The sequence below is a fragment of the Perca fluviatilis genome, chromosome 5, assembly GCF_010015445.1.
Source record: "Perca fluviatilis chromosome 5, GENO_Pfluv_1.0, whole genome shotgun sequence".
In the NCBI taxonomy this organism is placed as follows: Eukaryota; Metazoa; Chordata; class Actinopteri; order Perciformes; family Percidae; genus Perca; species Perca fluviatilis.
Genome location: NC_053116.1, coordinates 10,210,823 through 10,237,841, shown reverse-complemented (window position 1 = coordinate 10,237,841; position 27,019 = coordinate 10,210,823). Strand labels below are relative to the sequence as shown.

At 43.2% G+C, this 27,019-nt stretch overlaps 1 protein-coding gene across 13 annotated transcripts in view; it reads right to left on the bottom strand.

Moving 5' to 3' along the window:
* Positions 1–27,019, bottom strand: part of hspg2 (heparan sulfate proteoglycan 2) — a 125,139-nt gene that overhangs the window by 50,299 nt on the left and 47,821 nt on the right. For 10 of the 13 annotated variants that reach the window (XM_039799814.1, XM_039799820.1, XM_039799821.1 and 7 more), the window contains 27 exons: positions 25,171–25,280; positions 24,923–24,981; positions 24,205–24,377; positions 24,025–24,063; positions 22,760–22,885; positions 22,397–22,606; positions 21,676–21,795; positions 21,383–21,514; positions 20,364–20,508; positions 19,349–19,506; positions 19,077–19,217; positions 17,567–17,730; positions 16,242–16,421; positions 15,770–15,966; positions 15,158–15,305; positions 13,879–14,006; positions 13,538–13,624; positions 13,251–13,309; positions 12,917–12,978; positions 12,023–12,163; positions 11,649–11,822; positions 11,095–11,274; positions 10,411–10,529; positions 10,193–10,304; positions 8,958–9,071; positions 8,631–8,758; positions 7,036–7,122 (listed from right to left, as the gene is read on the bottom strand). In XM_039799814.1, the coding sequence (XP_039655748.1) occupies positions 7,036–7,122; positions 8,631–8,758; positions 8,958–9,071; positions 10,193–10,304; positions 10,411–10,529; positions 11,095–11,274; positions 11,649–11,822; positions 12,023–12,163; positions 12,917–12,978; positions 13,251–13,309; positions 13,538–13,624; positions 13,879–14,006; positions 15,158–15,305; positions 15,770–15,966; positions 16,242–16,421; positions 17,567–17,730; positions 19,077–19,217; positions 19,349–19,506; positions 20,364–20,508; positions 21,383–21,514; positions 21,676–21,795; positions 22,397–22,606; positions 22,760–22,885; positions 24,025–24,063; positions 24,205–24,377; positions 24,923–24,981; positions 25,171–25,280 (3,493 nt within the window). The remainder of the gene's footprint in view (positions 1–7,035; positions 7,123–8,630; positions 8,759–8,957; positions 9,072–10,192; positions 10,305–10,410; positions 10,530–11,094; positions 11,275–11,648; positions 11,823–12,022; positions 12,164–12,916; positions 12,979–13,250; positions 13,310–13,537; positions 13,625–13,878; positions 14,007–15,157; positions 15,306–15,769; positions 15,967–16,241; positions 16,422–17,566; positions 17,731–19,076; positions 19,218–19,348; positions 19,507–20,363; positions 20,509–21,382; positions 21,515–21,675; positions 21,796–22,396; positions 22,607–22,759; positions 22,886–24,024; positions 24,064–24,204; positions 24,378–24,922; positions 24,982–25,170; positions 25,281–27,019) is intronic. The other 3 variants (XM_039799818.1, XM_039799825.1, XM_039799826.1) reach the window with 2 other exon arrangements.

Below are 27,019 nucleotides of genomic sequence, written 5' to 3'. Positions count from 1 at the left end.
TATGTCTTATATTCACACCCAGCTTTTGCACTAAATACAAGAATACAGATCATGTGCAATATTTGCTTGGAGATGGATAAAGCACAGCCACTGCTAAAACATTCAACATGCCTCAGATGTTGATTCCATCTCTCATATGAGTGTGATGCAGCCGAAACTGAGCAACACCTTTGCACAGGAACAGATACATCAACAGAGAAATATCACCAGATTAAAAAAATAGTCCAAGTGCTCATATTATGCTTCTTGGCTTTTCCCCTTTCCTTCATTGTGTTCTCTATACATCGTGTTATATATACACTTTTGTGCACATTATAGGTTTACAAAGTGAAAAAGCCCAAAGTCCACCCCATCTTCCAGAGAAAACACTGTTCACAAACTGCTCCAAACAGCTCTATTGTAGTCCAGCCGTTACTTCCGTGACAAATGTGCGTCACTTTGTAACGCATGTTATAATGCTCGCCTAGCTGCTAGCGTGGCACGCCCTCATACTCTGCAAATTTCTAGCTAGCAGTGCTTACCTAGCTACTGCGCATGTGCGACTCCCAACAAAGATGGAACAGAAGTGTGATGCCTCACTCTGTAGCTAAAACAGAGAGCTCAACACACAGGGTGAAAAGAGGAGCTGCAGCAATGTGCAGTGCAACAAAAATATAGTGTTTTTTGAAATTTAAACCACATAAACGTATTCTGGTACAACCTCTAGATACGTTTATGAACCTGAAAATGAGCATAATATGAGCACTTTAAAATAAAAGCTTCACAACTACAGAACTGATATCAGAACAAAGTAGAGGTGAGTACAGATCGTTTTAAAGAGCCGTAGAAGAAAATGATACAGTAAGCTGCTTACGAGGAAAGTTATTTCTGACACTGTGACATAGCAAAGCAATACGTCTTCAAGCCAACAACCCAAACAACGCCACGGCCACCAGAGCAAAAAGGCTTATCCAACCACAGACCGGTGCAGTCTTACCTCACCTGTCCTCTGGCAGGTCCGCCGGTCAACAGCCAACAAAAGGACTTCCATGCTATGAACTTGCTTTGGGAAACCCTATTCAAACTAACTCCTGAGACGTATAACAGTTTCTAAGATGTGGTTAACTCAGTCCTTGCAGTCAGTGTTGTTTTATAGATTTAAATACAAGGATATATCTCATTACATTGGGTAATAGAAAATATCTAAATAGATATGGTCATGGAAAAATTCTAAAAATGTTCATAACTAAAAGGCTTAAACTAACGTTAAAGTCTGTTTAAAATGGACATACAGCTTATGATAAACACAACATGAGAAACAGTGTGGTCTCACATCACAATAAAATTAAAATAAACAATTTCACAAACAAGTTGAACTTTAATTTCTCCCCCAAATTATGTAATGAATTATAAAATTATCTTCTTAAAAATGGTGTCTAAGCCTTCGTTACATTTCTCTACATGCTGATGATAGGCTACAACAGTTTAGTGATAGATCAAACCTTGGTCCCGCTAGTGGAAATATTGGGTGGTCAGTATCCAATGCTACTAGTCTAGACTATTAGTCTACTGGTCAGACTGCCATTAAATTGACTACAGATATTCATGGTCCCAGAAGATGAATCCTATTGTTTGCAGGTGCATCCATCCTTTCTGCTAGTGCCACCATTGGACACAAATATCAACAGGTACACAGAAAATATAAAAAAAGTAAATTATATTCAGTCGTTGGTTTTCCAAACCTAAGATTTGGACAAAATACATTTTGACCTGCTGGTGGTGTTGGCGAAGGAAAAAGCCAGGGAATCACCAAAAGCATTAGAATCCATCCTCTGGGGACCATAAAAGTCTGATGGCAATACATCAGTCTGAAGGGCCTCATTGTTAAAGCTCTATGAACATATCATTATTATTGCAGCATGTACGGCCACCAGCAGGATGTTAGATTGTTAGTCATGTTTGTAATGTATTGGTTCTTTATTCTGCTAAGGAGGACTACTGCAACCATAGACCGTTAAATGAATGGACCAAGTGATCCCATAGATTTCAACGGAGACCAGAGAAGTGAATTAGAAGGACTTTTCCGGTGATGGCTGAGCGTTACTGCGCAGCCTCCAACTGAGCTTGAAGACGCAGATGTGACGTGAGCAACCTGTCTGAAAGTTGCAAGTCTTCTGGTAGCTGTGCCAAGAGAAATCTCAATCATTCCCAATCTTGCAGAGACGGAGAGCGTAGGTATATGTAAGGAGATAACATAGGCACAGGCTAATTATTGCTAACTAAAATGCTAGTTAACATAAGTAATTAAACTTGAACAGCTAATGTAAGTCGAAACTGCCTGCGAGCTTCTCCTGTACTGTACGGTAATTCTTCTACTATGCAACAGTAAGTAGAGCGGTTTTGACATAATCGTTGGCCTAGTTTTACAAAAACGTCTGCTACGGAGCCATAACGTGAGATACAAGGTAATGGAGCCTTTTATACATTGTCGTGTTTCTTTAGAAATAAACAATGGACAAATAAAGTCTTTAAACGCTTCAGATGTAAAATGATTCGCTGTCAAAGTGACGTCAAAATGAATGGTAGTCAAACGAATGCTAACGGCGGGTGAGGGCTACGTAGCATCATAATGGCGCCATAAGAGGTACGTGTTGTGGAGAGAGGCTTACCCCCTTGGCTGCAACAGGTGAAGGCATGGCTGAAAACCCGAAGAAGTGCCCACGAAATATTTCAGTCAGTGATTGTGCTGCTAAGAAAAGACCTACAAGTTCAGCAGAAGGACCAAAATCCAAAAAAGAAAGTGACGGGAAGTGAACACAGATAACCACTGGGGTGGTTTTTCCAAATTGGAGAGCACTAAAAGAAAGAAAAAGGACTGAGTTCGGACACAGATGTCGCCTTACTGCTCTAGAACAGGTTAGTATTGGGTATTGTAACATATTAGGAGTAGGAACCATTGCCATTTCATTTACATGACCTAAATGATGTGCTTTTGTCTTGGAACAAGGGATATTTCTCTGTTATTTTTATAATTATATTATAACTTACAATTCCTCATGGGGGCAACAGAAACTATGCACTATAGCTTTAACATTTTAACTAATCTTCTTAAGACAATTGAAAAAAAATAAAAATATCCAAAATGTAGAATGGGGCTCTTTGATTAAAAACATTAAGTACAGAACGACAAGTCCTAAAATCACAGGGTGACATGGATGCGTAAGGCTTTTCCAGGACACCAACACATATAATTGGAAACACTAATAAATGAATACCATACCCATGTGAATGCAGGAAACAAGAATGATGGGCACGAGGTTTTCAACATGATCTAACAAAGGGTTGGGGTTGATACTTATAAAACCTGAGGTAGTCTGGCCATAACACAATGGAAAAATGTATACACATGAGAGGTACTAATGCTAAGCTATCTCTTCATAGGAGGAATTTGTGCAATAGTATTGATAGTAATAAAATACACCTTAAAGAGCCCCTATTAAGCTTTTTTGGATATTTCCCGTCTATGAGTGAGTTATATAGTTTTCGTGTATGTAATAGATGTATCAAGTACACCAAAAAAAAAAAACACATTTCACTCCAAATTGAGGTTTCTCTCCTACAGACAGCACTTTTTCCTCAACTGCCTGAAACGCCTCGCCCGCATTCCTGTTTGAAATTCCTCAATCAGTAGGGTTTGGCATCGTTTCAAAAATTACGATTCCATAGGAATAGGAATCGTTTGGAGGATTTGGTTTCAAATCTGATCATGGGTTCCAAATTCAATATGTGCAAGTTTTGGTTTCTGAAGCGGCCATTGAAAAAGCCTTATAAAACTGCAAACCACCATTGAATCAAAAAAAGACTTTCCTCGTATTTGTGAAATAAGCATGTGACCTGTTTCAACTCCACCCCTCAAAGAATCGGAATCGAGAATCGATAAGAACTGGAATCGAAAGGAAGAATCGGAATTGGAATCAGAATCGTTAAAATCCAAACGATGCCCATCCCTATCAATCAGTGATGTCACTGATTGAGAATGCCAGCCTAGTTTTTCATATGTGCTGGCCATAAGTGCTGCCTGAGCAAGCACAGCCCACAGAGAGGCTTGTTTGAATTTGTTTGACCAATCACAACAGAGTGGGCCAGCTGACCAATCAGAGAAGACTTAGCTTTTTGGGAAGGCGGGCCAAGAGCTCAGACAGAGTGTTTCAGGCAGAGGTGCTGTAGCAATGGGCAGTATGAGAAACATAATATGTTTTTTTTTAACATCAAAGCATGTAAACCTATTCTAGTAGACCCCAAGAGTACAAATATGATGCTGAAAATGAGTATAATAGGGGCTCTTTAAAAGCCATTAGTAAAATATAACACTACATCAGGATCACATTAAATATCTGGAAAGTCCCTCTAAAATAACTGTCATAAAATCAATCCCTTCATTAAGTTCCATTGACTTGGTTGCTAACAGACATAAATATCAGTATCAGAGCCTAAGGTTATAAACAATGGAAACTAATAAAAAAAAAATGAAATACAACACATTATTCCCTAGTCATCAGGAATAATTTTGATGGGAATGGCCAGCCTTCCCAAGACAACATGAAGAGAACCGTCGTGATTCTTTGACTGCTTTGCAGACTTGTGATGTCCTTGTAAGAGCTGCAGTAGGTCGAAAACACTAGAATGAGTGTTTGTCTTATTTTTCTTCTGTTGTTTTTTTTTAGTTACTTTCTTGGCAGTAGTAGCCTTGGTTTTAGGGGGAGCTAATTTCCTTTTCACTGTTGTGGTAGACCTCTTCCTCGCAACAGTAGTCTTGATTTTAGCAGGAGTCGTCCTTTTCACTGTTGTGTTAGACTTTTTCGCAGTAGTAGCCTTGGTAGGTTTGGTGATAGAGACAGCGTTCTTCGCAGAATTCTTCTTTGTATTGTTAGCGACCAACTTATTTGAGTTGCTCTCCATGTTTTTCTCATTTTGGTTAGAGTTGTGGGACAATTTTTTTGAATTGCCTTCCGAAGACTTGGCACCCTCCTGAACCTTCTTTGGAACTGGCGCATCGGATCTAAACGCCTTGTTACGTCCATTGTTTTGAATAGGTAATAACTCCTTCTTATTGGCCTGGTCAGGCCTTGGTTTGTAAGCTGGTGGCTCCAGTTGAAATTTAGTAATTGCTTTTTTAACTTGCTTTGGTTTTGTTTGGCTTAGCTGTGAAACTGTCACAGCGGACCTCCTACCTCCAGGCCTTTTTGTTTTAGGACTCACTGTTTTAGATGCAGATTTTGAGGAAGTCATAGGTTTACTGAGGGTAGTCCTCAACTTAATCTTTGACGATGTTGAGACTTGACTTTTGGATGTCCTTGTGACTGTGTTCTTTACTGGTTTAGTGGTAGCGGCTGATTTGAGTTTACTCTCTCTCTGAGAAGCAGAAGTGGGTTTGTTTGCCGGGAGGCCTGGGGTAGGTATGCTTTTGGGCACTGTGGCTTTACGGGCGAATGGCATTTTTGTGGGTATAACTCTGACTGGAGGCTGAGGTGTTGAGTACAACGGAAGTGCGAGGACTGTAGCCAGTGAAGGCAGAACCCTCTTTTCTTTGGGCGAACGGGAGACGTGTCTAGCGCGGTTCATTCTGTTCATCTCCTGAGCCAGGGCAGTGAAGCCATCGATCAGGATCTCCAGCCTGCCCTCCAGTCTCGTCAGACGGGCGTCCATATCGGTGTAGCTCTTCTCCAGCTCGCTGATCTTCTTGTTCTTCTCTCCAGCTGACTGCATAGCCATGAGATCTGTCAGCTGGGAGCTGAGATGACTCTGCTGGTCATCCACACTGTGAATGCTCTCCTTCATGTCGAGCGTGTTGCTTTCCAGCATGCTCAGGCGCTGGTTAAAGGTGTTCAGGTGGATCCGGAGCAGGTGCTGGAAGCTGGAGTGTCTGCTCTCTGAGCTGGGTGTGAAGCGGGGTGGGAGCCTGGCTGCTGATCTGTTGGGGTTGACTGAGACAATGGCCACCCCAGTTGCTGTAGTTGAATGAGTAGTGCTATGGTGAGCTGCAGCAGACAATAAAGTACTAGTAGGGATGACAGTTGTTCCTATGGTGATAGGCCATTGGTCTTCATCATCGTCTCCACTGCCATATGAATCTATCTCTTTCTCCCAGCTGAAATTGAATACTGCTTCGGCTCCACATCCCACAGGTAGGAGGCCCTCTATGTGCTTCTCCAGGAAGGGGCCACCGCAACTGTCTGCAGACGGCTTCTCTTCTCTTAATGTCAAAACAGCAGAATCAGGTATGATGCAGGCAGAGACTTTCAAATGATAAATGATTTATAAGTTGCGTCTTCCACCCAAGTCACCTCGTCATCTTTGCCCTCGGAGTGGCAAAGATTGATTTAGCCAGACAGGAGTCCTCATAAATGCCACATCTACATTTATGTCGTAGAAACACAGAAAATATATTTGGTCTGTGCAGAGACAGAAATCACGTGAGCCAACACCTTAAAATTTCACTACCAGCAAAGCTGAAGCAGATAGCAACCTCTGAGAAGGCTTCGGGAGGTAAAGCAAAGGACAGAAGAAAGCAAAAGTAAGATCTAAAGCCAACTAAACTAAAGGTTTCCTAAGGACATAAAGCACTTTCATTTCTTTTGTTGGCTATTTTCTTTTCCACGAGCAATAATCTCTGAGTAATGGCCCTTTATCCTATAACAAAGATATATTATTCTACCACAGCAGAAATTACCTTACATTTAGCATCAATACATCCCCAAAAAACAATAACCACCAGCAGTTCTAGAAAAACAGCACACAGTACAAAACCTCTGAATGGGTGGCACCGATTTGTGTCGCCCATCCCCAGACTGACACCACTCAATCACAACTGCCTGGAAAAAACCAGAGAGATGCGAACCACAGACATGCTTATGTCCCTTTTCTTGAATGAAACCACTGGGTGCCACTGCCAGCCCCTGCTAACATTGCTGCCGGCCCGCCCAGTAACCCAAAACACTGTCCAGAAGAACGTGAGAGGAAAAAGAAAAGGCAGAAGGAGAAGGGGAGGGGGAGTACCTTTCACAGCGTCGGCCAGTGTATCCAGGGGGACAGTTGTCACAGGTCGGCTGACCGTCAGACTCCAGATAACAGGTCGAAGAGAATCTGTGCCAACAGAGGGCCACGCATACCGTGAGGATGCTCCTTCTGGCAGTAATCATGTTATTTCATATACAGTGTGAGCTCTGTTTTATTGTGGCACACTTGAGTGGTTTCAGCCCCTGCATAGACACAGAGCGCATTTAAGTCCCGCCCCCCACCGGAGGGGAAAACCGCTCGCTGCTCTCCATTGACTTGTATTGCGTGAAGGTGCCTCCTCGTCAGTTCTATCTGCTATAGCAAACAGCAGAAAAATGCCTGAAAGCTCCTGTGTGGGGATATACACTACCAACAAAGTAAAGCAAACCCATAACTTAAAGGGAACCGCCCTTGGAATTTATGATTGTTGTAATTCTTCAGAGAGTAAATAAGTCGATACATACCCTTCTCATCTCCGTGCGTGCTGTAACGCTGTCTGACAGCTCCAGCGGCATCAGGCCAGCAGAACATGCAGGTGAATGGTTCCAGTAATCCTACTGCTCCCAATAAGTGACAAAATAACACCAACATGTTCCTATTTACATGTTGTGATTTGTAGAGTCACAGAGTGTACAAAAAACAACGTAACATGAGACACAGCCATCTTCTAACCGTAAACAAACCGGGAACTATATTCTCAGGCGGAAGAATATAGTGCTTGGGCGGAGTGATATGCTCGCAGCAAGCCTGTCTGAGAATATAGTTCCCGGTTTGTTTAGGGATAGAAGACGGCTGTGTCTCATGTTAAGTTGTTTTTTGTACACGCTGTGACTCTACAAATCACAACGTGTAAACAGGAACATGTTGGCGTTATTTTGTCACTTTTGTCACAATTCGGAGCAGTAGGCTAGTTGGAACCAGTTACCTGCAGGATCTGTGCTAGGCTAAGCTAATGCTGGAGCCGTCAGACAGCGTTACAGCACGCACGGAGATGAGAAGGGTATGTATGGACTTGTCTTACTCTGGGGGTTACGGTGAATAAGCTAAATTCCCAATAAGTCGGCGTGTTCCTTTAAGTTTTTATAAGGAATCAGAAGGGAGAAAGGGGAGACTGTGGGATCCTGACACTAAGCTAACGTTATGTTAGCCTTAAACTGACAATTGGATATTTGACTTGGTAACAAAATGTTTTCTGCACACGTAACGCTGGGCATAACATTAGCTTAGCGTCTTCCCATTCTTCCTGCTGATTCCTCACATGTGCATCCACTCATGTCTTCGTAAAAGCTTGTTTTTTTCGGTTAGCTATGGGTTTCTTTACATTGCTGGTAATGCGTCGCTCAGCAGCTTTTAGGCATTTTTTCTGTTGCTTGCTAGCAGACAGAACTGATGATGAGGCACCTTCACGCAGTTGAAGTCAACGAAGAGTTGTTTTCCCCTCCGGTGGGCGTGGCTTTCAGTATGACGCGATGCGCTCTGTCTCTATTGCACACTGTTTACTTTGCCAAATTCAGCATTAAACAGAATCATTAACTAATCTATGCTGACTGAATAAAACTGACACAAGAACAAAAAACTTTAAGACATGAACTCACTGGTTGCTGGAAGCGGTTCCAGGACAGGGGCAGGGCTGGCAGGCCTGAGCACCACCTGTTACCGGGTTTCCATAGAATCCAGTCTGACAGAGCTCACACCTTGGCCCGGCGGTGTTATGGAGACATTGCTTTTGGTCGGGACACACAGAAATAAAGAAAGGGTGAGATCCATGGAACAGTTGAATACACAGCACATTACGAGTGATGGTGTGTTTCCACACGTTGGGATTTGCCAAGAAACCATTAGTGCGTTCCACTGCACAGATCAAAGCTGCTGATGCTGGCCGAAGAGTTGAGAGAGGAGAAAAAGCGTAGCATGAAACCTACCAGACACCTGCCGGTCTCTGCGTCACAGCCGCTGGCGTGACCGTTGCAGTCACACCTCTCGCAAGTGCCCAGGTAGAGGCCCGAGCTGGTCCGAGTGTACCCTTCATCACACTCCTGCAACCAACACGGAAAAACACCTCAGGTGAGAGAAAAGCGATGACAAAGAGAAACACGCCTTCGTTCCACTACAGCAGGGAGACAGACTGCAATTATCATGAATGACTGTAATGTAAAGGGTTTACTGTGCTATTATTAACAAGCTTAGGCATATCTGTGTTTTGTTTTTTTTCATTCCTTTTTTTTCAAACTCAATTAAACTAACTAACTAGCACCAAAGTTCATTCTTGAACTTGGAAACAGCAGTTCAAATTCTCAACTCGAAGTCCATTCACTAGCTTTTGACCAAATCTCAGAGTCTTCATCAGCACATTTTTGCTCAGATGTAATAGAGATGGTCAATTGTGATATAGTCTGGATCAACGGAAGTACATTTCAAGGATAATTGCCTGACCTCCCACACCTTCCGCTCTCCGTTTGTGGCCGTTCTCAAAACCCCTTCGCTACGGGAGACGACAACAAACTTCGAGCTAGCAAGCTACATGCTGAAAATGGCGAGTTTTGAAAAAAATATTTGGATCGTGCCACAAGGCAGGCCTGCTTGGTTCTTTCGGGGAATGAGAGTAAAGATTTACAAAGAATATATTTACTGGCATTTCCTCTCTAACTGGGACGTTTTGGGACAGATTGGTGGGATTGCTGTGGACGAAGTACATATGTTGATAAACTGGTAAGAGCAAATTAGGTTTAACCATGTATCAGCTAATCTAAATAGCTCACATTACTGTATTGTGTGAACAGTTAACTTCATTTAATAATGTACGTGGCGTGTTCTTTTGTGGGGTGCAAATGTTCCACCAAAACAAGTTCCTTCCAGAGACCATTTAGCAGATCCACCGCTGCTGTGTCCGATTGTGATTGTTTTAAAGAAATGCAAACAACCCAGAGCATTTTTGTCCCCTGAATGTATGTGTGGTGTAGCCAGACCTTCCTCCTCAGCGCTGCAGAGATAAGTCTGGCAATGCCAGACTAATATGTGATAAATAAAATAAAGTGATACGACAAATAAGCCATCTCCATGACTCCATCTGCCGTAAGATGCGGATGAAAGCCCCCCAAAAAATAATCCTTTTTTGTTAAATTCAACTAAAATGCTTCTCTGAAATCTGCATGTGTACCTGGCAGGAGGGTCCTCTGTATCCCTGAGGACAGGCGCACTCTTCCACCTCCAGGGCACGTTCATTACCAGTGGAGTGAGGAACAGCCACGTCCATCTTGATGTCTGAGATACTATTTAACACAAAAAAACACATAATTAACAATAAACTTTGCTTGGATTCATTTTGGAGGTGTGTGAATGAGCTGTGCAGTGACAAAGGAAGCCCCCCCCCCATACCTGGTTTCTACCATGTTGTCTGCGTAGGTGGCCCTGATCATGAAGACGGTAACGTCAGCCAGGGCCATCAGCAGGTGCTCACGAGTACACGGCTGCCCATCAGCGCGGCGCCATCCAGACTGTCAACCGGCCGGACAAAGAATGGAGAAAAGAGGAAAGTTACTCTACTAACACTGAGTGAGAATTCAGATTTAGCTAAAGAATACTCCTGCTAACAATCAATCAATCAAACTTTCTTTCTGTAGAACATTTCATACAAATCAATGTAGCACAATGCGCTTTGTACAAAAGCGACACAACTTACTGTGCAGTTATACAGAGAACCAGATCTATACAGCACTTTAAAATATACAGAACACACACGCACATGCACACACACACACATACACACACACAAACTGAAGCAAAACATAGAAAAATAACAAACAAAGTTAGCCACAGACGTTAGCAAAAAGCAGAGTTTTTACATTACATTCAGACACTTTTATCCAAAGTGACTTACAATTTCTATACAGTATATCAGAGGTTGCACGCCTCTGGAGCAACTAGGGGTTAAGTGTCTTGCTCAGGGACACATTGGTTGATGTATCACAGCGGGAATCGAACCCAGATCTCCCACACCAAAGGCATGTGTCATATCCACTGCACCACCACCACCCTTTACTGCTCAATGACGAAACCCACCTCCCTGAAGACCACGGTGACAGTTTGTGGGGCACGCGGGAGAGGCTTGGTCTGAGAGTAGTGCTCCAGGAAGATGCCGTTGCCCTGGAGAACCACGTCCGGCTGACCGTCGATCACCATCGAGCGCTGGAACGGTTCGAAGCGCACCGTGTAGCGAAGCTCCCCGCCATAGGCAGTCACCTGGTCGCAACATGGCGGAAAAAAAAAAAAAGAGAAGCTCATCTCAACGTAACGGAATGGTGGAAAGGTATTTCACTCCTAATGGGACTGTGGGGGGAGTCACAAGACACCCATGTTTGGCCTGCCTGTGAATTCAAGCCAAAGGTTCAAAGGAGTCTCGCTGTGTGGATAAGTGCAGCCTTTTAACATGTTGAGGCATGACTGAGTGGGACAGAAAGGGCAGAGAAATGCAGCCAGGCTGAGTCTGTGGATGTTTTATTTAGATGCGCCTTAAGACACGCTTTATTTGCTTGGTTTTAATTGTGTTTAACCAGTTTGTTTATATATATATATATATATATATATATATATATATATATATATATATATCTCACCTTATCTCCTCTGAAGCTCTCAGGCAGGACCCAGTAGTAGATGTCTTTGGGGACACTGGAGAATGAGCGATAGACAACTTCAGACGAGCCCCGCTGGGAGATGCCTTCCGAGATAGTTTTAGTGTTGGCACTGTTGGAGAGGGAGAAGAGCTGCCCGTTCACCCCTCCTCGCACCTAAAGGAGACACAAACAGGTTGTCGAAATGAGCTGTGAACTGAGATTTACATGCGCTCAGTGACTGTTTGCACACTGCATCTCGCCATGTAACCTCCGAAAGGATTTGCTGATACAGCACCACTGCACAAACACTCAGTCAAACCTCGATACCAAAGATATTCACCCCTCCCTTTGCCATTCGGAGCTTGGCAACCTACCTGATCTCTAGTCCAAGTGGAGCTGGCACACTGTTTGGTGACGCCCATGCAGAAACAACGTAGACAGCCCTCAGGGTTGGTCTCTGATAGATGGAAGAACCCGGCCTTACACTCGTCACACACAGCGCCTGCCACGTTGTTCTGAAACAAACACACACACACACACACACACACACACACACACACACACACACACACACACACACACACACACACACACACACACACACACACACACACACACACACACACACACACACACACACACACACACACACACACACACACACGCGACCAGCCCATATGTAATCCATCTGCCTGTCAAGCTTATTTCTTTCATAAAAGATGACAGAGGAAAAAACAAAACAGCGCGACACGTCAGCCCCTATTATATAACAGATTTCAGGATAAATGGTAGTAATACCATAGTAATACAGGGTACCCCCAGGATTATTATAGTTAAATGTAAGACTTTTTAAGACATGTTTAATACCACCTTGGTGGAAATGTAATGCCGACTTCACGGCCATTTATTGGACAATCAGTGTGGATTTTAAGCCCGAGAAAAATCATAATTACCTGAATCTTATGCTATAAAAAACTAAAAATACAAAACAAAGTTATCTACACAAAATATTTATTAAATCCTACGAAAAGGACAACAAAAGATTGATGACCTTTGTAAACAAACTTTAATACTTTGTAAATGAAACTCAATACTTTTAAGGCTCTATTTTTAGAATATTTTATTTAATGACTTTTTTTTTTTTTAAATACTTTTAAGACCCCATGGGTACCCTGTAATATAATCCTGATAGAGAAGAGCAGGAGCAACAAGAAAGGCCTTATCTCATCTTAAAACTATTTTCCCAGTTTGCCATACTGCATACATACCTTGCAGCTGCATGGTCTGCTGCTGGAGCTGACAGTTCCTCTGTTATCACACTTGGAGCTTTCTGCAGGGAGAGAGCAATGGAAAGACGATGACATACTGTATGGGGTGGAAAGTGCACCTGGGAGTGTTCCAGCCACTCTGCATACCTGAGCCATGATCACATTCTACTGCCTACTGTAACACCAGGAGGGGAGGGGGGGGGAGAGAAACCCCATGGTAATCATTAAAAAGACCCCTGTGTGGTCATATGGCTTGACTACAGCTTCTGTCCATTTCATGCCTTGAAATGAGAATTTCAAAAATGTTGGTGCAATGTGTTGAACATGTACTCACGGTTAGGAGCACATTTTCCATTAGGCAGAAGGGGGTTACCCTGGTAACCAGGAGCACACCTGAAATGAAACAAAACGATTGACCCATTTGTTATAGCTCCTTCTGCTTGTTCCCATCAATCTTCATTCGTCAAAACCATATTCTAGGTTTTTTCTAGGGTAGGTTTTATTATTACATTTTTGATACTACTACCAGTCATTAAAGAGTGATATCATGGTCTTATAAACCACATCCAAACTACTGAAACTGTAACTTGATAACACAGGTAATGCTGTCGGTTTCCTCACTTTTCGCAGCGTCTTCCTGTGTAGCCGGGCCTGCAGGCGTCGCACGTTGGCTGTTGGTCGACGTCCAGGAAGCAGGTGTCAGAAAAGCTACAAAGCCCAGTACAAGAAGCCATAGATTAAAATCGACAGCAGTGCTTTAATGAGTGGCATGTTGAATGAATAAATCCCCGCTCACATATTTGCAGGGTTAGGTTATATTCCCACTGATGCTTTGTCTGGTCTGTGGGTGTGAATGTGTCTGCTCCTATTTGTACAGTAGTTTGTGTGCGTGTGTGTGTGTGTGTGTGTGTGTGTGTGTGTGTGTGTGTGTGTGTGCGGCCTGGGTGGGTCTGTGACCTTACCGGCGGGATGTCTCATAGTACGGGCAGGGGCAGGGCTTGCAGTCATCGGAGCGACCTCTGCTCGGGTCACCAAAGTAGCCCGGGCGACACTTATCACACTGCGGGCCCTCTGTGTTGTGCTGGCAGCTCTGTGGCAGGGAGAACACACTGGTCATTCTCTCGCAGGGATGCCACTCAAAAAAGAAAAGGAAGAGTTTGACATTTTGGAAAATACACTTATTCGCTTTCTTCTACTCCAGTCGGGATCAACGGAAGTACATTTCCAGAATCGTTGCCTGACATGAGCAGAAGGCGAGGGGCACGCACTGGATGTCCCTAACCTTCCTCTCTCTGTGTGTTGACGTTCTCAAACTCTGTTCCCTTCGGGGAAACAACAACAACAAGCTTCGAGCTAGCCAGCTACACGCTGAAAATGGCGAGTTTTGAAGAAAATTTGCATCGTGCAACAAGGCCGGCCTGCTTGGCTCTTTCGGAGAACGGTTGTAAAGATTTACAAAGAATATGTTTACGGCATTTACTCTAACTGGGACGTTGGTGGTCACTGGGTAGAGCAAATAAGGTTTAACCATGTATCCAGCTAATTTTAATAGCTCACGTAACTGTATTGTGTGAACAGCTGACTTCATTTAATGTTGTATGCGGCGGGTTTTTTTTCGAGGTGCAAATAAAACAAGTTCCTTCCAGAGACTATTTAGCAGAGCCACCGTCACTGCGTCCGGAGCTTAGCGCCGCCCAAGACGATTGTGATTGGTTTAAAGAAATGCAAACAACTCAGAGTGTTTTTTTTTCTCCTTTCCCAGAATGTATGTGTGGTGTAGCCAGACCTTACTCTGCAGCGCTGTGGAGATAGGTCTGGAAATGCGAGACTACGACTACTTCAACAATGAAGCTAGAGCAAGGAGTTCATTATCTTAGCTTAGCATAAGGACTGGAAACAGGGGGAAACAGCTAGCCTTTAAAAAAAATCTGGTGCTAGTATAGTAATAGGCTGATGTCTTTTTTTATTTTTGGAGAGTTTCTACTTGTCTTTATTCTAAGCTATGCTAATCGCCTGCTGGCTCCAGCTTCATATTTAGCGTACGTACTCAAGAATGCTATTGATCTTCTCAGCTAACTCTTGGCAAGAAAGTGAATATTTCCTTGAAGCAGACAGACATCTGTTTTGATCAACAAGCTAAACTCTGCCATGTTTTCCAGTAAGGAAGTGACTATCAGCAAACTCCAATTCACCCTAAGTGACTGACTTTCATTGTAGCCAAAAAAGAGAGTTCGCTATTACCAGACAGTGTCCGCTGATTGGATCGCAGGCGCTGGCGTGTCCATAACAGTTACAACCAGCACAGGTGCCAAGATAAGAGCCACCAGGGACACGTTCGAAACCAGGGGAACACATCTCACAGGACAGGCCTGAATATCCAGGAGGACATCTGGGAACGATAAATATAAGGATCATCAAGCGGGTCCAACCGTTTCCACAACAGTATGACGAGTCAAATTACAACGCTACAAATTGCAACCTTTTCTCATGCTGTAAATAAAAAAGCTAGCAAATATAGTTTACAGTGGTGATATGATAAAAAAATAAATACACAGAGAAGAGAGAGGGAAATGTAACAAAGGTCTATGGATGGAATTGAACCGTGCATGCTACATTTTGGGGAATGGCCCCCAAACCGTCCCTCAAAATACATTATTGTATTTCTAAAACATTTCATTGCATATATACATGCCACTGTGTTATTGTGCAGCACTTTTTCACTCTAAATATGCACACACAGGACACACTAGTTCCAACAGGTTGCTTTGATTGTAGACCGCTGACCGGTGGCGTGTAAAGATCTCCCATCTCCCCTAACCCCACGGTTTCGTGCTTGAGGGTTTTCTTTCTTACCTGCACTCTTCGACATCCTTAGCGTGACCCAGAGTGCTGAACTCCACAGCGGTGGTTTCCATGACAATGCCGGCGAGTCCCACGCTGACCATGTGGTTGTCGTAGATGGTGCGGATGCTGATGCTGTCCAGGTTGGCCAGCGTCATCATCAGCTCCTCCCGGCTCACAGGGCGGCCACTGGAGTGCTGCCATCTATCCTGAAACAATAACAAGAGGGGTTACTGATGGATGTATGTAATTCAAATTTATTTCAGATAGGGGAAGTTCAGCTTTTCATTTTTACATTATACCGCAAGTCAGAGTTGGTCAAAATGATATTTGGGTGTCAACTGTGTAATTGTATTCCGAATTTTTTGAATTTGTAGACAAACAAACAACATTTTTGTATTTCTGTTGTAAAGAACTGCAAGTCCTCATCACTCATTTACCACTGGATTGTGCAGAATTTGCACTTTCTTAACCAAAGACTTACTTCACTGAACTTGATCTCCTTCTGGTTGACCACTCGGGCAGGGGTGGGGTTGCCTCTGCGGTACACCAGCCTGCGTCCGTTTCCAACCAGCATCACGTCAGGCTTCTCCACAGGCTCAGACAGACCGCGGGCCAATGTGTACCGCACCTTGAACTTCAGGGATCCTCCATAGGAGTCAATCTGAAAATACATTCAATGATTTTTATGATCAAGTGTGATAATTAGTTAAGTGAAATAAAGTCTGTAATAAAAGGGTTGCACGATATGAGAAAAAATATGCAATAATGTTTGAATATCGTGATAAATAACGACATTAAAGTTCCTATGACATGCTTTGGATGCTTTTATATAGGCCTTATTAGTCCCCTAATACTGTATCTGAAGTCTCTTTTATATAGGCCTTATTAGTCCCCTAATACTGTATCTGAAGTCTCTTTTATATAGACCTTAGTGGTCCCCTAATACTGTATCTGAAGTCTCTTTTATATAGACCTTAGTGGTCCCCTAATACTGTATCTGAAGTCTCTTTCCTGAAATTCAGCCTTGGTGCAGAATTACAGCCACTAGAGCCAGTCCTACAATGAGCTTTCCTTAGGATGTGCCATTTCTGTGTCTGTAGCTTTAAATGCTATTGAGGAGGCGAGAGGGGGCAAGGTGGAGGGTGGGGGTGTGGCCTTGACCAGCTTGCGGCCACGGTTGTAGCTCTATTTCCTCATGGGCGGGCCAAATTCTCTGGGCAGCTGTGGGCGTCGGGCAAAGCAGAGAAAGGGGAGGTAACCTTGCTCCTTATGACCTCATAAATGGAAGATTCCAGATCGGCCAATCTGAGCTTTCATTTTCTCAAAAGGCAGAGCAGGATACCCAGGGCTCGGTTTACACCTATCACCATTTCTAGCCACTGGGGGACCATAGGCAGGCAGGGGGGAACTTATATTAATGTTAAAAAAAACTCATAAAGTGAAATTTTCATGCCATGGGACCTTTAAAGTGCACTCAGTTCTGCATTTCTGCTGCTTTCAGTCTTCTGCTAAAATACAACAAATTGCTTGTTGAATTTAAAACAAACAAAAAGGAAATAATTTCTAACATTCTTTTATTGAACAAATTGAACATATAACAGGAAACCCTAAAAAAGAATGTCAGTTACATTTTAAAGTGCAGTTTTCTACTGATATTTTCTTTCAACTAACACAAAAAATCACGATATGTCGCAGCCTTTTGCGATGTGTTTATTGCACCAGTTGATGTTGCGTTGACGATAAAAAAAACAACAAAAACAACAACGATATATTGTGCAGCCCTCTGTAAATGATTTGACTCTTTACCTTGTTGCCCAGGAACTGGCGAGGCAGGGTCCAGAAGGAGTCGAGGTTGAGGAAACGGCGCGACAGGTCGACGAGCTGCAACTCTTCCATCTCTGGGTTAATGAGGAGCTGAGTGGAGGAGAGAGGAGGAGTGCCTGGCCTGGCCGGGTAGCTGACATTCACTCCTGTAAGTAAGAATAACAGATTCACTCAGCATCTTTCAAGCTCTAAATGTTAGGACTTCACAAACCTTTAAAAAGGTATTTCAGTCAGTGTTGTGACAAAGTCATCTTTGCTCAAGTTCCAAGTCTACGGGCCCTATTTTAACGATCTAAGCGCACGGCGTGAAGTGCTGGAGCAGGTGCGTTTAGGGCGTGTCCAGATCCACTTTTGCTAGTTTGACGGTGGAAAAAAGGGTCCGTGCGCCGGGCGCATGGTTCAAAAGGGTTGTACTTAGTGTCTTCATTAATTCATAGGTGTGTTTTAGGGTAAACATGGAATAAACCAATCAGAGCGTCATCTCCCATTCCCTTTAAAAGCCAGGCACGTTTGTACCTTGGCGCATTGTTATTATAATGGTGGATTTGCACCATAATATTTTTATTTCCAATCTTTTGCATGTGTGTGTGCTGCTGCACGTCCCTGGTGTGTGTAACAAGCATAGTGTGCGCGCTGTGCATGAGTCTAGGCACATTTTACTAATGCGCTGTTAAAATAACAATGAAATGCTGCGCTATTGACTTTAGACCAGGTTTTTGTTGGTCAATGGCGCGATCATTTTCCGCTGCCTCAAGATAGCAATACGCCCAGAATTAACCTGAACACATCTCCCTGTAAGACCGGCACGCCCATGGGCGCACAGATTGGCGCAGGTGCATTTGCTATTTAAACGACACAGGCACTGGACGGTCTTAAAATAGCAGAGATACAAGATAGGGCCCTATAAGTCTTGAGTTATTTTTCAGGGTTATGTCAAGTCAAGTCCCAAATCAAGTCACTTTTTTTATCATCAAGAAGTGATTACTCGTGGCACAGACACAGCCATTGTGGTGTTCTGGTCTGACTAATGAGGCTTCATCAGGGGTCTTTGGTGTTACGTGTTGCCATAGCGAGGAGTTTGACTGACAGCCAGTAATCCAAACATGACAATCACATACCGGGGAGCTTCTTGAGTCGTCCAATCATGATTTACAGTTTGCACTGCTGCCGCTGCGTACCACACTTGACAGTTAGACAGAACTGTGACAACGTTATGTAATCATATTTTATACTTAACAGCTAACATTCAAACTTATGAATACATGCAAGTCATCCAAAGTCATCATTCCTCAAGTCAAGTCTTGAGTCACTGACTTGCAAGTCGAGTCCCAAGTCATTTATTTTTTGTCAAGTCAAGTCACAAGTCATCAAAACGGTGCCCTGAGTCGACTCGAGTTCAAGTCACCAAGTCTGAAGTCCACATCTCTGATTCCAGCCTGTATTCGTTCTGTTAGCTCTCTGTCAGTTTTAAAAGCATGAATAGTCTCAGTGCCTTTGAAGTCTTCCTCCTCAGTGAAACGCAGGCTGATCTGGTTGCGGTAGCGGCCGGTTCCTTTGCAGTTCTTGGAGAGTCCGGCACAGAAGCAGGACACACAGCGGCCCTCCACACTGAAGTGACCATCAGGACAGTTGCCTACAGAGAAGAAGAAAAAAAAAAAAAAAGACACAAGTCGATTAATATTCTTATTGTAACTAGAATTAAGTTATAGTAAAAACTGTGGTGTTTCTGATGGTGAACCCACAGCAAAAATATGGCGTAAGTACCTGGATTTGGACTGGATGTCAGTGTAAGGACTCCGTCAGGGATCCCAAACACCAGGCCTTTAGCATTGATGGCCTCACAGGTGTACGCCCCCTGATCCGCCTCCTTCACATCGCGGATGGTCAGACTGCCACGGCCATTCTCGCTGGTCATGGAGATCCTGGGAAATTTTTTACCACATTATTACAAACGGTGCAAATCACAAAACGTTTTTTTACTGGTGAGTTGCATGTGTGTGAATGTGAGATGTTTGACCGGTATATTTTTGAGCACAGTCTCAGGTAGTACACCTGAATCTCATTGTGTGTAAATGCAATGACAATGAAAGAATCTTAACTAAACTTATCTTAAAACAGAAATACAGCACAAACGATTGCTTTTACAGTAATAAACTCAGTCGAGAGTTTACTTCAACTACGGCGCAGACCATAATAGCAACCCTCTGGTCTCTGACTCTCGCTGTAACAGTCTGCAGAAATATTGTTAGACAAACATCCATAACATTCAACTGTAATTGCCTAACCACACACACAGCAGACTACGCCCTGAGTGAATATTCTGACAGAGCAACTTTTGGAATACACCACAAATATCTCAGTAATTAGAATCACAGGTCGAAATAAAATTATGACTCAGCACATAAACACTGATCTAAAAGGGCTGTTTGACCGTCATCATGCCATGTGAGAAATGTGTGGAGAAGACAAATTCTTTCATAGTCATTTTCTAATTTTCATGGTCTGCTGCACATCTATTAGGTGAGATTGGCTTTCGCACAATGCAGATGTGTTGTTTGAGACAGCTTGCCCAAACAGTGCAACACATGCTTTGCGGAAAGTAGCATCAACACAAATCAATTTTTAACATTTAGAGCATAGCGGTTCCAAAGATATTTAAAATCATGTGGACAGCATTTTCCTCAAACCATTAATAAACTGTACTAGTATGATGTCAAAATGAGTTATTTTAGTTTTAATTTAATTACAGTACAGAAGGAGAATTTCTAATCAAACCCACCTGCCACTGAGAGGAATGTGTCCCCAGTTGAGTCGCCAGGTGATGATAGGTGTTGGCACTCCCACAGCCTGACAGCTGAACGTCACGGTCGCCCCCCGCGCTGCCTGAATGGACTCTTCCGGCGGGCTTGTCACAGTGGGAGGGGCTGCAAAGCGTCAAGAAGATGAGAAGTGCTTTAACCCCATAATAAATGCACGTGTACAAAAAAAAATATGACTGGAATTTGGCGAACCGGTGAAGCTCATAAATGCCTGAAGAGTCAGAGGAAACATAATTCTCTGCTATGGAGGGCCAATTCCCTTTCAGTTCTCAGGAATGGGTGGTTCACAAAAAAAGCTCTGTGTCTCAGTCAACACGTGTGAAAAGAGCTGGGTTCACAGCAAATTAGTCATAGCGTACGAAGGAGCTCAGAGGGTGACTATAGAGGAGAGTCAAAGAAGCATAGGGAGTAGGGGTGGGAAATCGAAAATCGTATATGTATCGTGATTCTTTTCCCTAGAATCAATATTTTTTATTTTATTTTTTTTTTTTTTTACCAATGATTCACCTAAATATTTTCTGTTTATACAGTACCGCTGACGGTGACTACATCATATTCGTTTACAGCAAAACAGAGCGAAAACAGAAAATCCATGTTATGTTCTTCTTTACAAATGAAATAAATGTCAGAAGGACATGTGATGTGCATTCTTCTTAGAAAACTATTCCTTTTTAGGAATGTCAAATGATATATTGTCTCTAGAAGTGTATTATTCAACATTTGTTTTTTGTTAAAGAAGGAAAAGAAAATCGCAATACTCAATGCTATCGAATCGCAATAAATGAAAATGGCAATACAAGTCGAATCAGCACCCATGTATCGTGAAAGAATCGAATTGGGACAAAAGCGCGCGCGAGAGAGAGAGAGAGAGAGAGAGAGAGAGAGGGCAAAAAGTAAGAAAGAAGAGTGACATGCGCATGAGGGAGAAAGAAAGATTTCGAGCAGAGAGCTGTAAGACAGCTGTTGGTGTGAGACTTACTGCAGCCGTACTCATCCGAGCGGTCAGGGCAGTCTGGCTCGTCGTCACACTGGTAACTAGCTGGGATGCAAGTGCGATCGGTCAGGCATTCAAACTGCTCAGGAGCACACCTGTCGTCAGGACCCTTGGTGGCTGTAGGTATGACAAAATGGTATGAATCACTTGTTCAGAGTAGCAGATGAGAGGATTGATCTTCTCTCAGCAAGAAGCAAGATCAAGCAAGTTTCCTAAAACATGAACCTATTCCCCTCAAGGCAGACCTTTAATGACTCACAAATGAAACGGAGACTTACGGCAGTCTGTTTCATCTGAGTTATCCTCACAGTCGTTGTCTCCATCACAGCGCCAGAGCTTAAGGGCACAGCGGCCATTTTTACACTTGAACTCATTGGGTTCACAGGGAGATGGAGTACCTGTGCAAAGATTGAGGATAATTAGAGCGTATGCTGTTGCCTCAGAGTGTGCACGTACACATGGCTGTGGTACTTACCCTGTGTTGTAATGTAAAACAGTATAAATACTTAGTCACTGTACTTACATTATTGGAAATTTTACTTTTACTCCACTACATTTCATAAATAAAATGTAAACTCCGATACATTTCCCCTAAGCATCTAATACTTGCTAGAAATGTTTTTCGTACGTAGGAGTGAAAGATTCTTCTTCTAAAAAAATTCTAATTGGGTTTCTGTTTTTCTCTTTGTTGATGTCAGACTTTGAATTTGATGTATAAGAAGGTGTGAAAACTCAGAATAGTGTGCTTTACTATAAGGAAGCCACCATTACGTTCATAATCAAAGTTCTTTTTTTTTTTACTTTTACTTCAAATAATTAAGTACATTTAAAATCAGAAAATTACTTTTGATACTTAAGTACAGTAAATATCAGATACTTTAAGACTTTTATTCAAGTAATATTCTAAAGGGTGGCTTAAACGTCTACCAAAGTAATGTTCTAGTAAGATACTTCTACTCAAGTATTGCTTTCAAGTACTTTACACAAGACTGTACTTACCACATCTGAACTCGTCGCTTCCGTCCGAGCAGTCCCTCTCTCCGTCACAGATGTAGTCTCGAGGGATACACTCTCCGCTCTGGCATGTGGCTTGATCCGCTCTGCAGGGTCCAGGTGGGCTGGGGGGCCGCGGGGGCTTCTTGATGGGGGTGGTGGTGGGGGTTGTGGTGGTAGGGGTGGTGGAGACCGGAGGGACTGTCTGTTTTATGTCTAAAACAAATCTTTGATTAAACTTAGCAGATGTACAAAGCGGTTAGAGCTGTTAGCGTGAGTGGGTGTGTCTTACGTCCGGCCAGTGTTCCATGCTATAGCTATAGCCGACCGTGTCACAACTTGCAGGCCAGCCAAGCTGAAGCCACTCACCACAATTGGTCTCATCACTCATGTCTCTGCAGTCTGGTCTGTTGTCACACAGGTATTCCATCAGGATACATGTCCCATCACCACACCTGTGCTCATCTGGCATGCAGGGTCTGATGCCAGGAGTTACTGAGAGAGATGGGGGGGGGGGCAAGTGTTGAAGGATCAAATACATGCAAGCCAATGCTAAAATAAAGCCAATACACTACACTAATGTCACATCACAGCACAAATAAAACAAAGGGAGGTGAAAAACAACAGCACACTGGACCTCTCAGCCATCAGAGTACTACAGCGAGTGGACCTCAGGCATGTTGTAAAGACTATCGTTAGGGGTGTGCTTCCAGATACTTAAGGATATTATACATTTGAAAAGGATTAAGAGATGGATGGATGGATGGATGGATGGGTGGGAGGATGGGTGGATGGGTATGAGGATGGATGGATGGATGGATGGATGGATGGATGGATGGATGGATGGATGGATGGATGGATGGGTTGAAAATCGGCGACTTTCCCATGAAACCATAAACAACATTGGCTTGACGGTGTCATCCTCCCCAGCTCCACCCTCTCGTCAAAGATCGTCACATCAGGTTGCAAAAAAACAAGATGGCGCCAAACTCGAGGCTTCAAAACGGCAGTCCAAAAACCAATGCAGGACGCTGCGGACGCTACGTCCACTAATTTTACGGTCTATGGACGGGACAGACTAGACAGACAGCATAGACAGACAACTAGACCGACACGCAAACTAGGCTAGACAGACTAAGCTATACACACACGAGACTAGACAAGACAAGACTGACAGACACGCAGATAGATGGATAGACAGGCGGTCAGATAAGCTGAGACAGACAGATAGATGGTAACCCTGTCTTCTGAGTAAATACATTAAAGATAAAGTTACCATTATCCTCTATCAGCTGCCATGCCTGTGTACCGAGTTGGTGGAATTTGCGTGAATGAAAAAGGTGATTTAGATTACAGTGAACAGCAGCATTTGTAATCAAACTCATGCCATGCAAAGGTCCTTCTTATTCACTGTGCGCTACCGGACTTTAGGGACACTCAGAAGTCAACTTTACATCGGTGATTCCATGCAAAACATTCGTCAAACCCAATGACCATTGTTTGTACATGGTCATCATAAAATTCCAACATCATATGCTCGACTGTATCTTTCTAAAAAGGCACTACAGTCATCCTACAGCTTCTACAGAACAGTCGGCTCAGTCACCATGCAGAGGGCATGGCACAGTACAAACCTGGCACGGCTATAGGCTCCACTGGAGGCAGAGGTTGAACTAGAAATCAGAGGGAAATGTTAAGGACACTGCCTACCGCTCGGGCGGACCTTAATTTGCTGTAAACATACAGCAAACTCTAGTGTAACAGAGTCACTTCACGTCTGTGTTAAATGGCGTTCCTCCTTGTTGAGGTCTTACCTTCCCCAAGCCGTCTGAACTGAAAGCCCTGGACTGATGTGATGTAGGAAGCAATGGCTCCCTCCTTCACCACGTTGTACAGCACGCTGCGGATCTGTTCGTCATTGGCGTTGTAGTCAGAACCCACATCCAACTCCACAAATACGTCCACGCCATCCTCTCTTATCATCTTCCTGCAAAGAGCAAAGAAAAGGCCTTGTGAGGCTACGGAGTTTGAAGCGTGCACTGCGGACGCAGGGTACCCCCACGGTTCTCAAAGCTAAATTTACCACCTAGGGGTAAATGTAATGCCAACTTAACGGCCATATAATGTCAAATGTACATACAAAATAAAGTCAATTTAAACGTTACCCACACAAAATATTTATTTATGATGTTATGGCATTTTATTAAGGACAAGAAAATTTTTTTAATACTTTTTAAACAAAATGAAATACTTTTTTCATGATACTTTTTAGGCCCCGTGGGAACCCTGAAATGGTTAACCAGGAAAGCTCTTTCGAGCTAAGGTTTCTCTTTGGACGTCCTTAATAGGAATTACTCACAGCTGATGAATTACTGACTGCAGGCCTACACTGTTGGCCTTGTGCAGTTTTGAACAAGGAAAATAAATATCACCTGGCCAGAGTAAGTCACCCAGGCAGCAGCAGCAGCCCACAACTGCAGGGTATCTACTTTCGATGTCACAAGGCATGATTTAAAGGACTGGTGTTCTTACTTAATGAGGACCACGCTGACTGTCTGGACACCTTTTATCTTGTTGTATTCTGACTCCAGCTGCGGAGGGAAAACCAGACTCAGTTAAGTTGAAATATACAAGCCTGGGCAAGATTTTCAGACATAAGGTCACACATAGTTAAATCAGCAAAGTCATAAATAACACGCCTGGACCTTATAAGGTAGCCTTAGTGTACTGTACATGACTGCTATTCAGATGACTTTATCCGTTGTGAGAATAGGACGCACCGTGTCCACCACTGCTTCAGAGATCTCGTTAAAAGCTGAAGAGAAGATGTCCTCGAGCTCGGGGCCGTAGACCAGGGAGTCGGTGAAGTTGACGAGAGCTCTGTAATAAACTAGAAAAAGAGAGAGGGAAGGAACATCTGTCAGCTAAACCACACAATAACATGCAAAAAACCACAGGCTCAGCATTAACGTCCATCTGTTGCAGACTTAAGATACTATAAGCCAGATCCAAGATTAAGTGGTTCAGTTTATTAAATACATTGTGATATGGGATACTGTTTGGGAAATATTTCCCCGAGAAAAGGCTTTGGTTAAATGTTTTAGAAAGTCAAAACTGAAAAGCGTGACTGTGCCTTTAATGAGAGCCAAGTACGAATCATGGAATCTACTTCAAGATCTCAGTTGTGGTCGGGTCTGCGCTTAAACCGTCAACTGCAGCGTTGCACCACACATAGGCCCTAACAAGTAGGGCTGGGCGATATGGAGAAATATAAATATCACGATATTTTTTACCAAATAACTCAATGTCGATATTGTAGGGTTTATATTTGGTGCTTTAACAAAATGTTATTTTATGAATGAGATTTTAGAAAAATAATTATCAGAAATGTTGATTTATTGACTAAGTGGTTAACTTAAAGCTATAGTGCGTCATTTCTGTCGTGCCCCATGAGGAATTCTAAGTAATGACAAACAACACTGTCGGCGCGTCCACATGATACAAGCCTTCCGTGATCACGCACGAGCCCCACCCCTCCTCCACGCAGTTGCTAATAGCCAAAGACGACACGGAGGATTAAAAAAACATGATGGACTATTCAGGAGAGGTAATTATCTTCACTTGAGCTTCTGCGCGGGAAAATCACCGGAAGACTCTTCTGAACACAGCCATACTGAGAAATCCAGAGAGAGTTGTGTGGAGCTGATAGTCTTAATTAGCTTTGTAGCAACTCATTTGGCAATGGCTTGAATGTAACAGACGTTCATTAATATCAAAAAATTCCGCACTAAAGCTTTATAGGCAAATTATCCAACAGCTAGAACAGTCTGGTAAATTAAGAAAATTACATTACTTTACTCTAACACAGCCTTTTAAAACCAGGAAAAGACAACACTTACCATATCACGATATTACGATATCCAAAACCTAAGACGTTATCTAGTCTCATATCATGATATCGATATATATTTATATATTGCCCAGCCCTACTAACAAGAGGCACACTCTGCCAACAAAATACTCAAATATAACCATGAATGTACAGTATAAACTGGGTTCATGGACATAGAGACGCATACCCAATGTAATCACTAACAGTGGCAGACAGATTCTGGTGAAGCCACTTTGTTGCAAATACTGAACTAAATAGACACTGTCTGAAACCTAATAAATGCAAACACACACACACACACACACACACACACACACACACACACACACACACACACACACACACACACACACACACACACACACACACACACACACACACACACACACACACACAGTACGTGGATATCGTCAAACTAACAGGGCCACGAGTTTGAACCAGATTGAACGCTGATGACATCAGAGAGTTGGAAGGTAAGTGGGAGTCTGAGTCAGCATCACTACTGTGCCAGCGGCTGCAGAGGAAGAAGAAGACAATCCTTTGTGAATGAATGTGGAAGGGGGCCTCAACATTCCCTCCACATGTACCAAGTCAGACACATCAGGCAAGCAGGCAGGAGAACAGCGGAGGGGGCTGCAGCTGGGATTATATCAATGGTGTGCACGGTCTGACTGCTCATCGAACATATAAGTCAACTGGTTGAACGTTATTCACTCAGACGTGAATCATACAGAAGC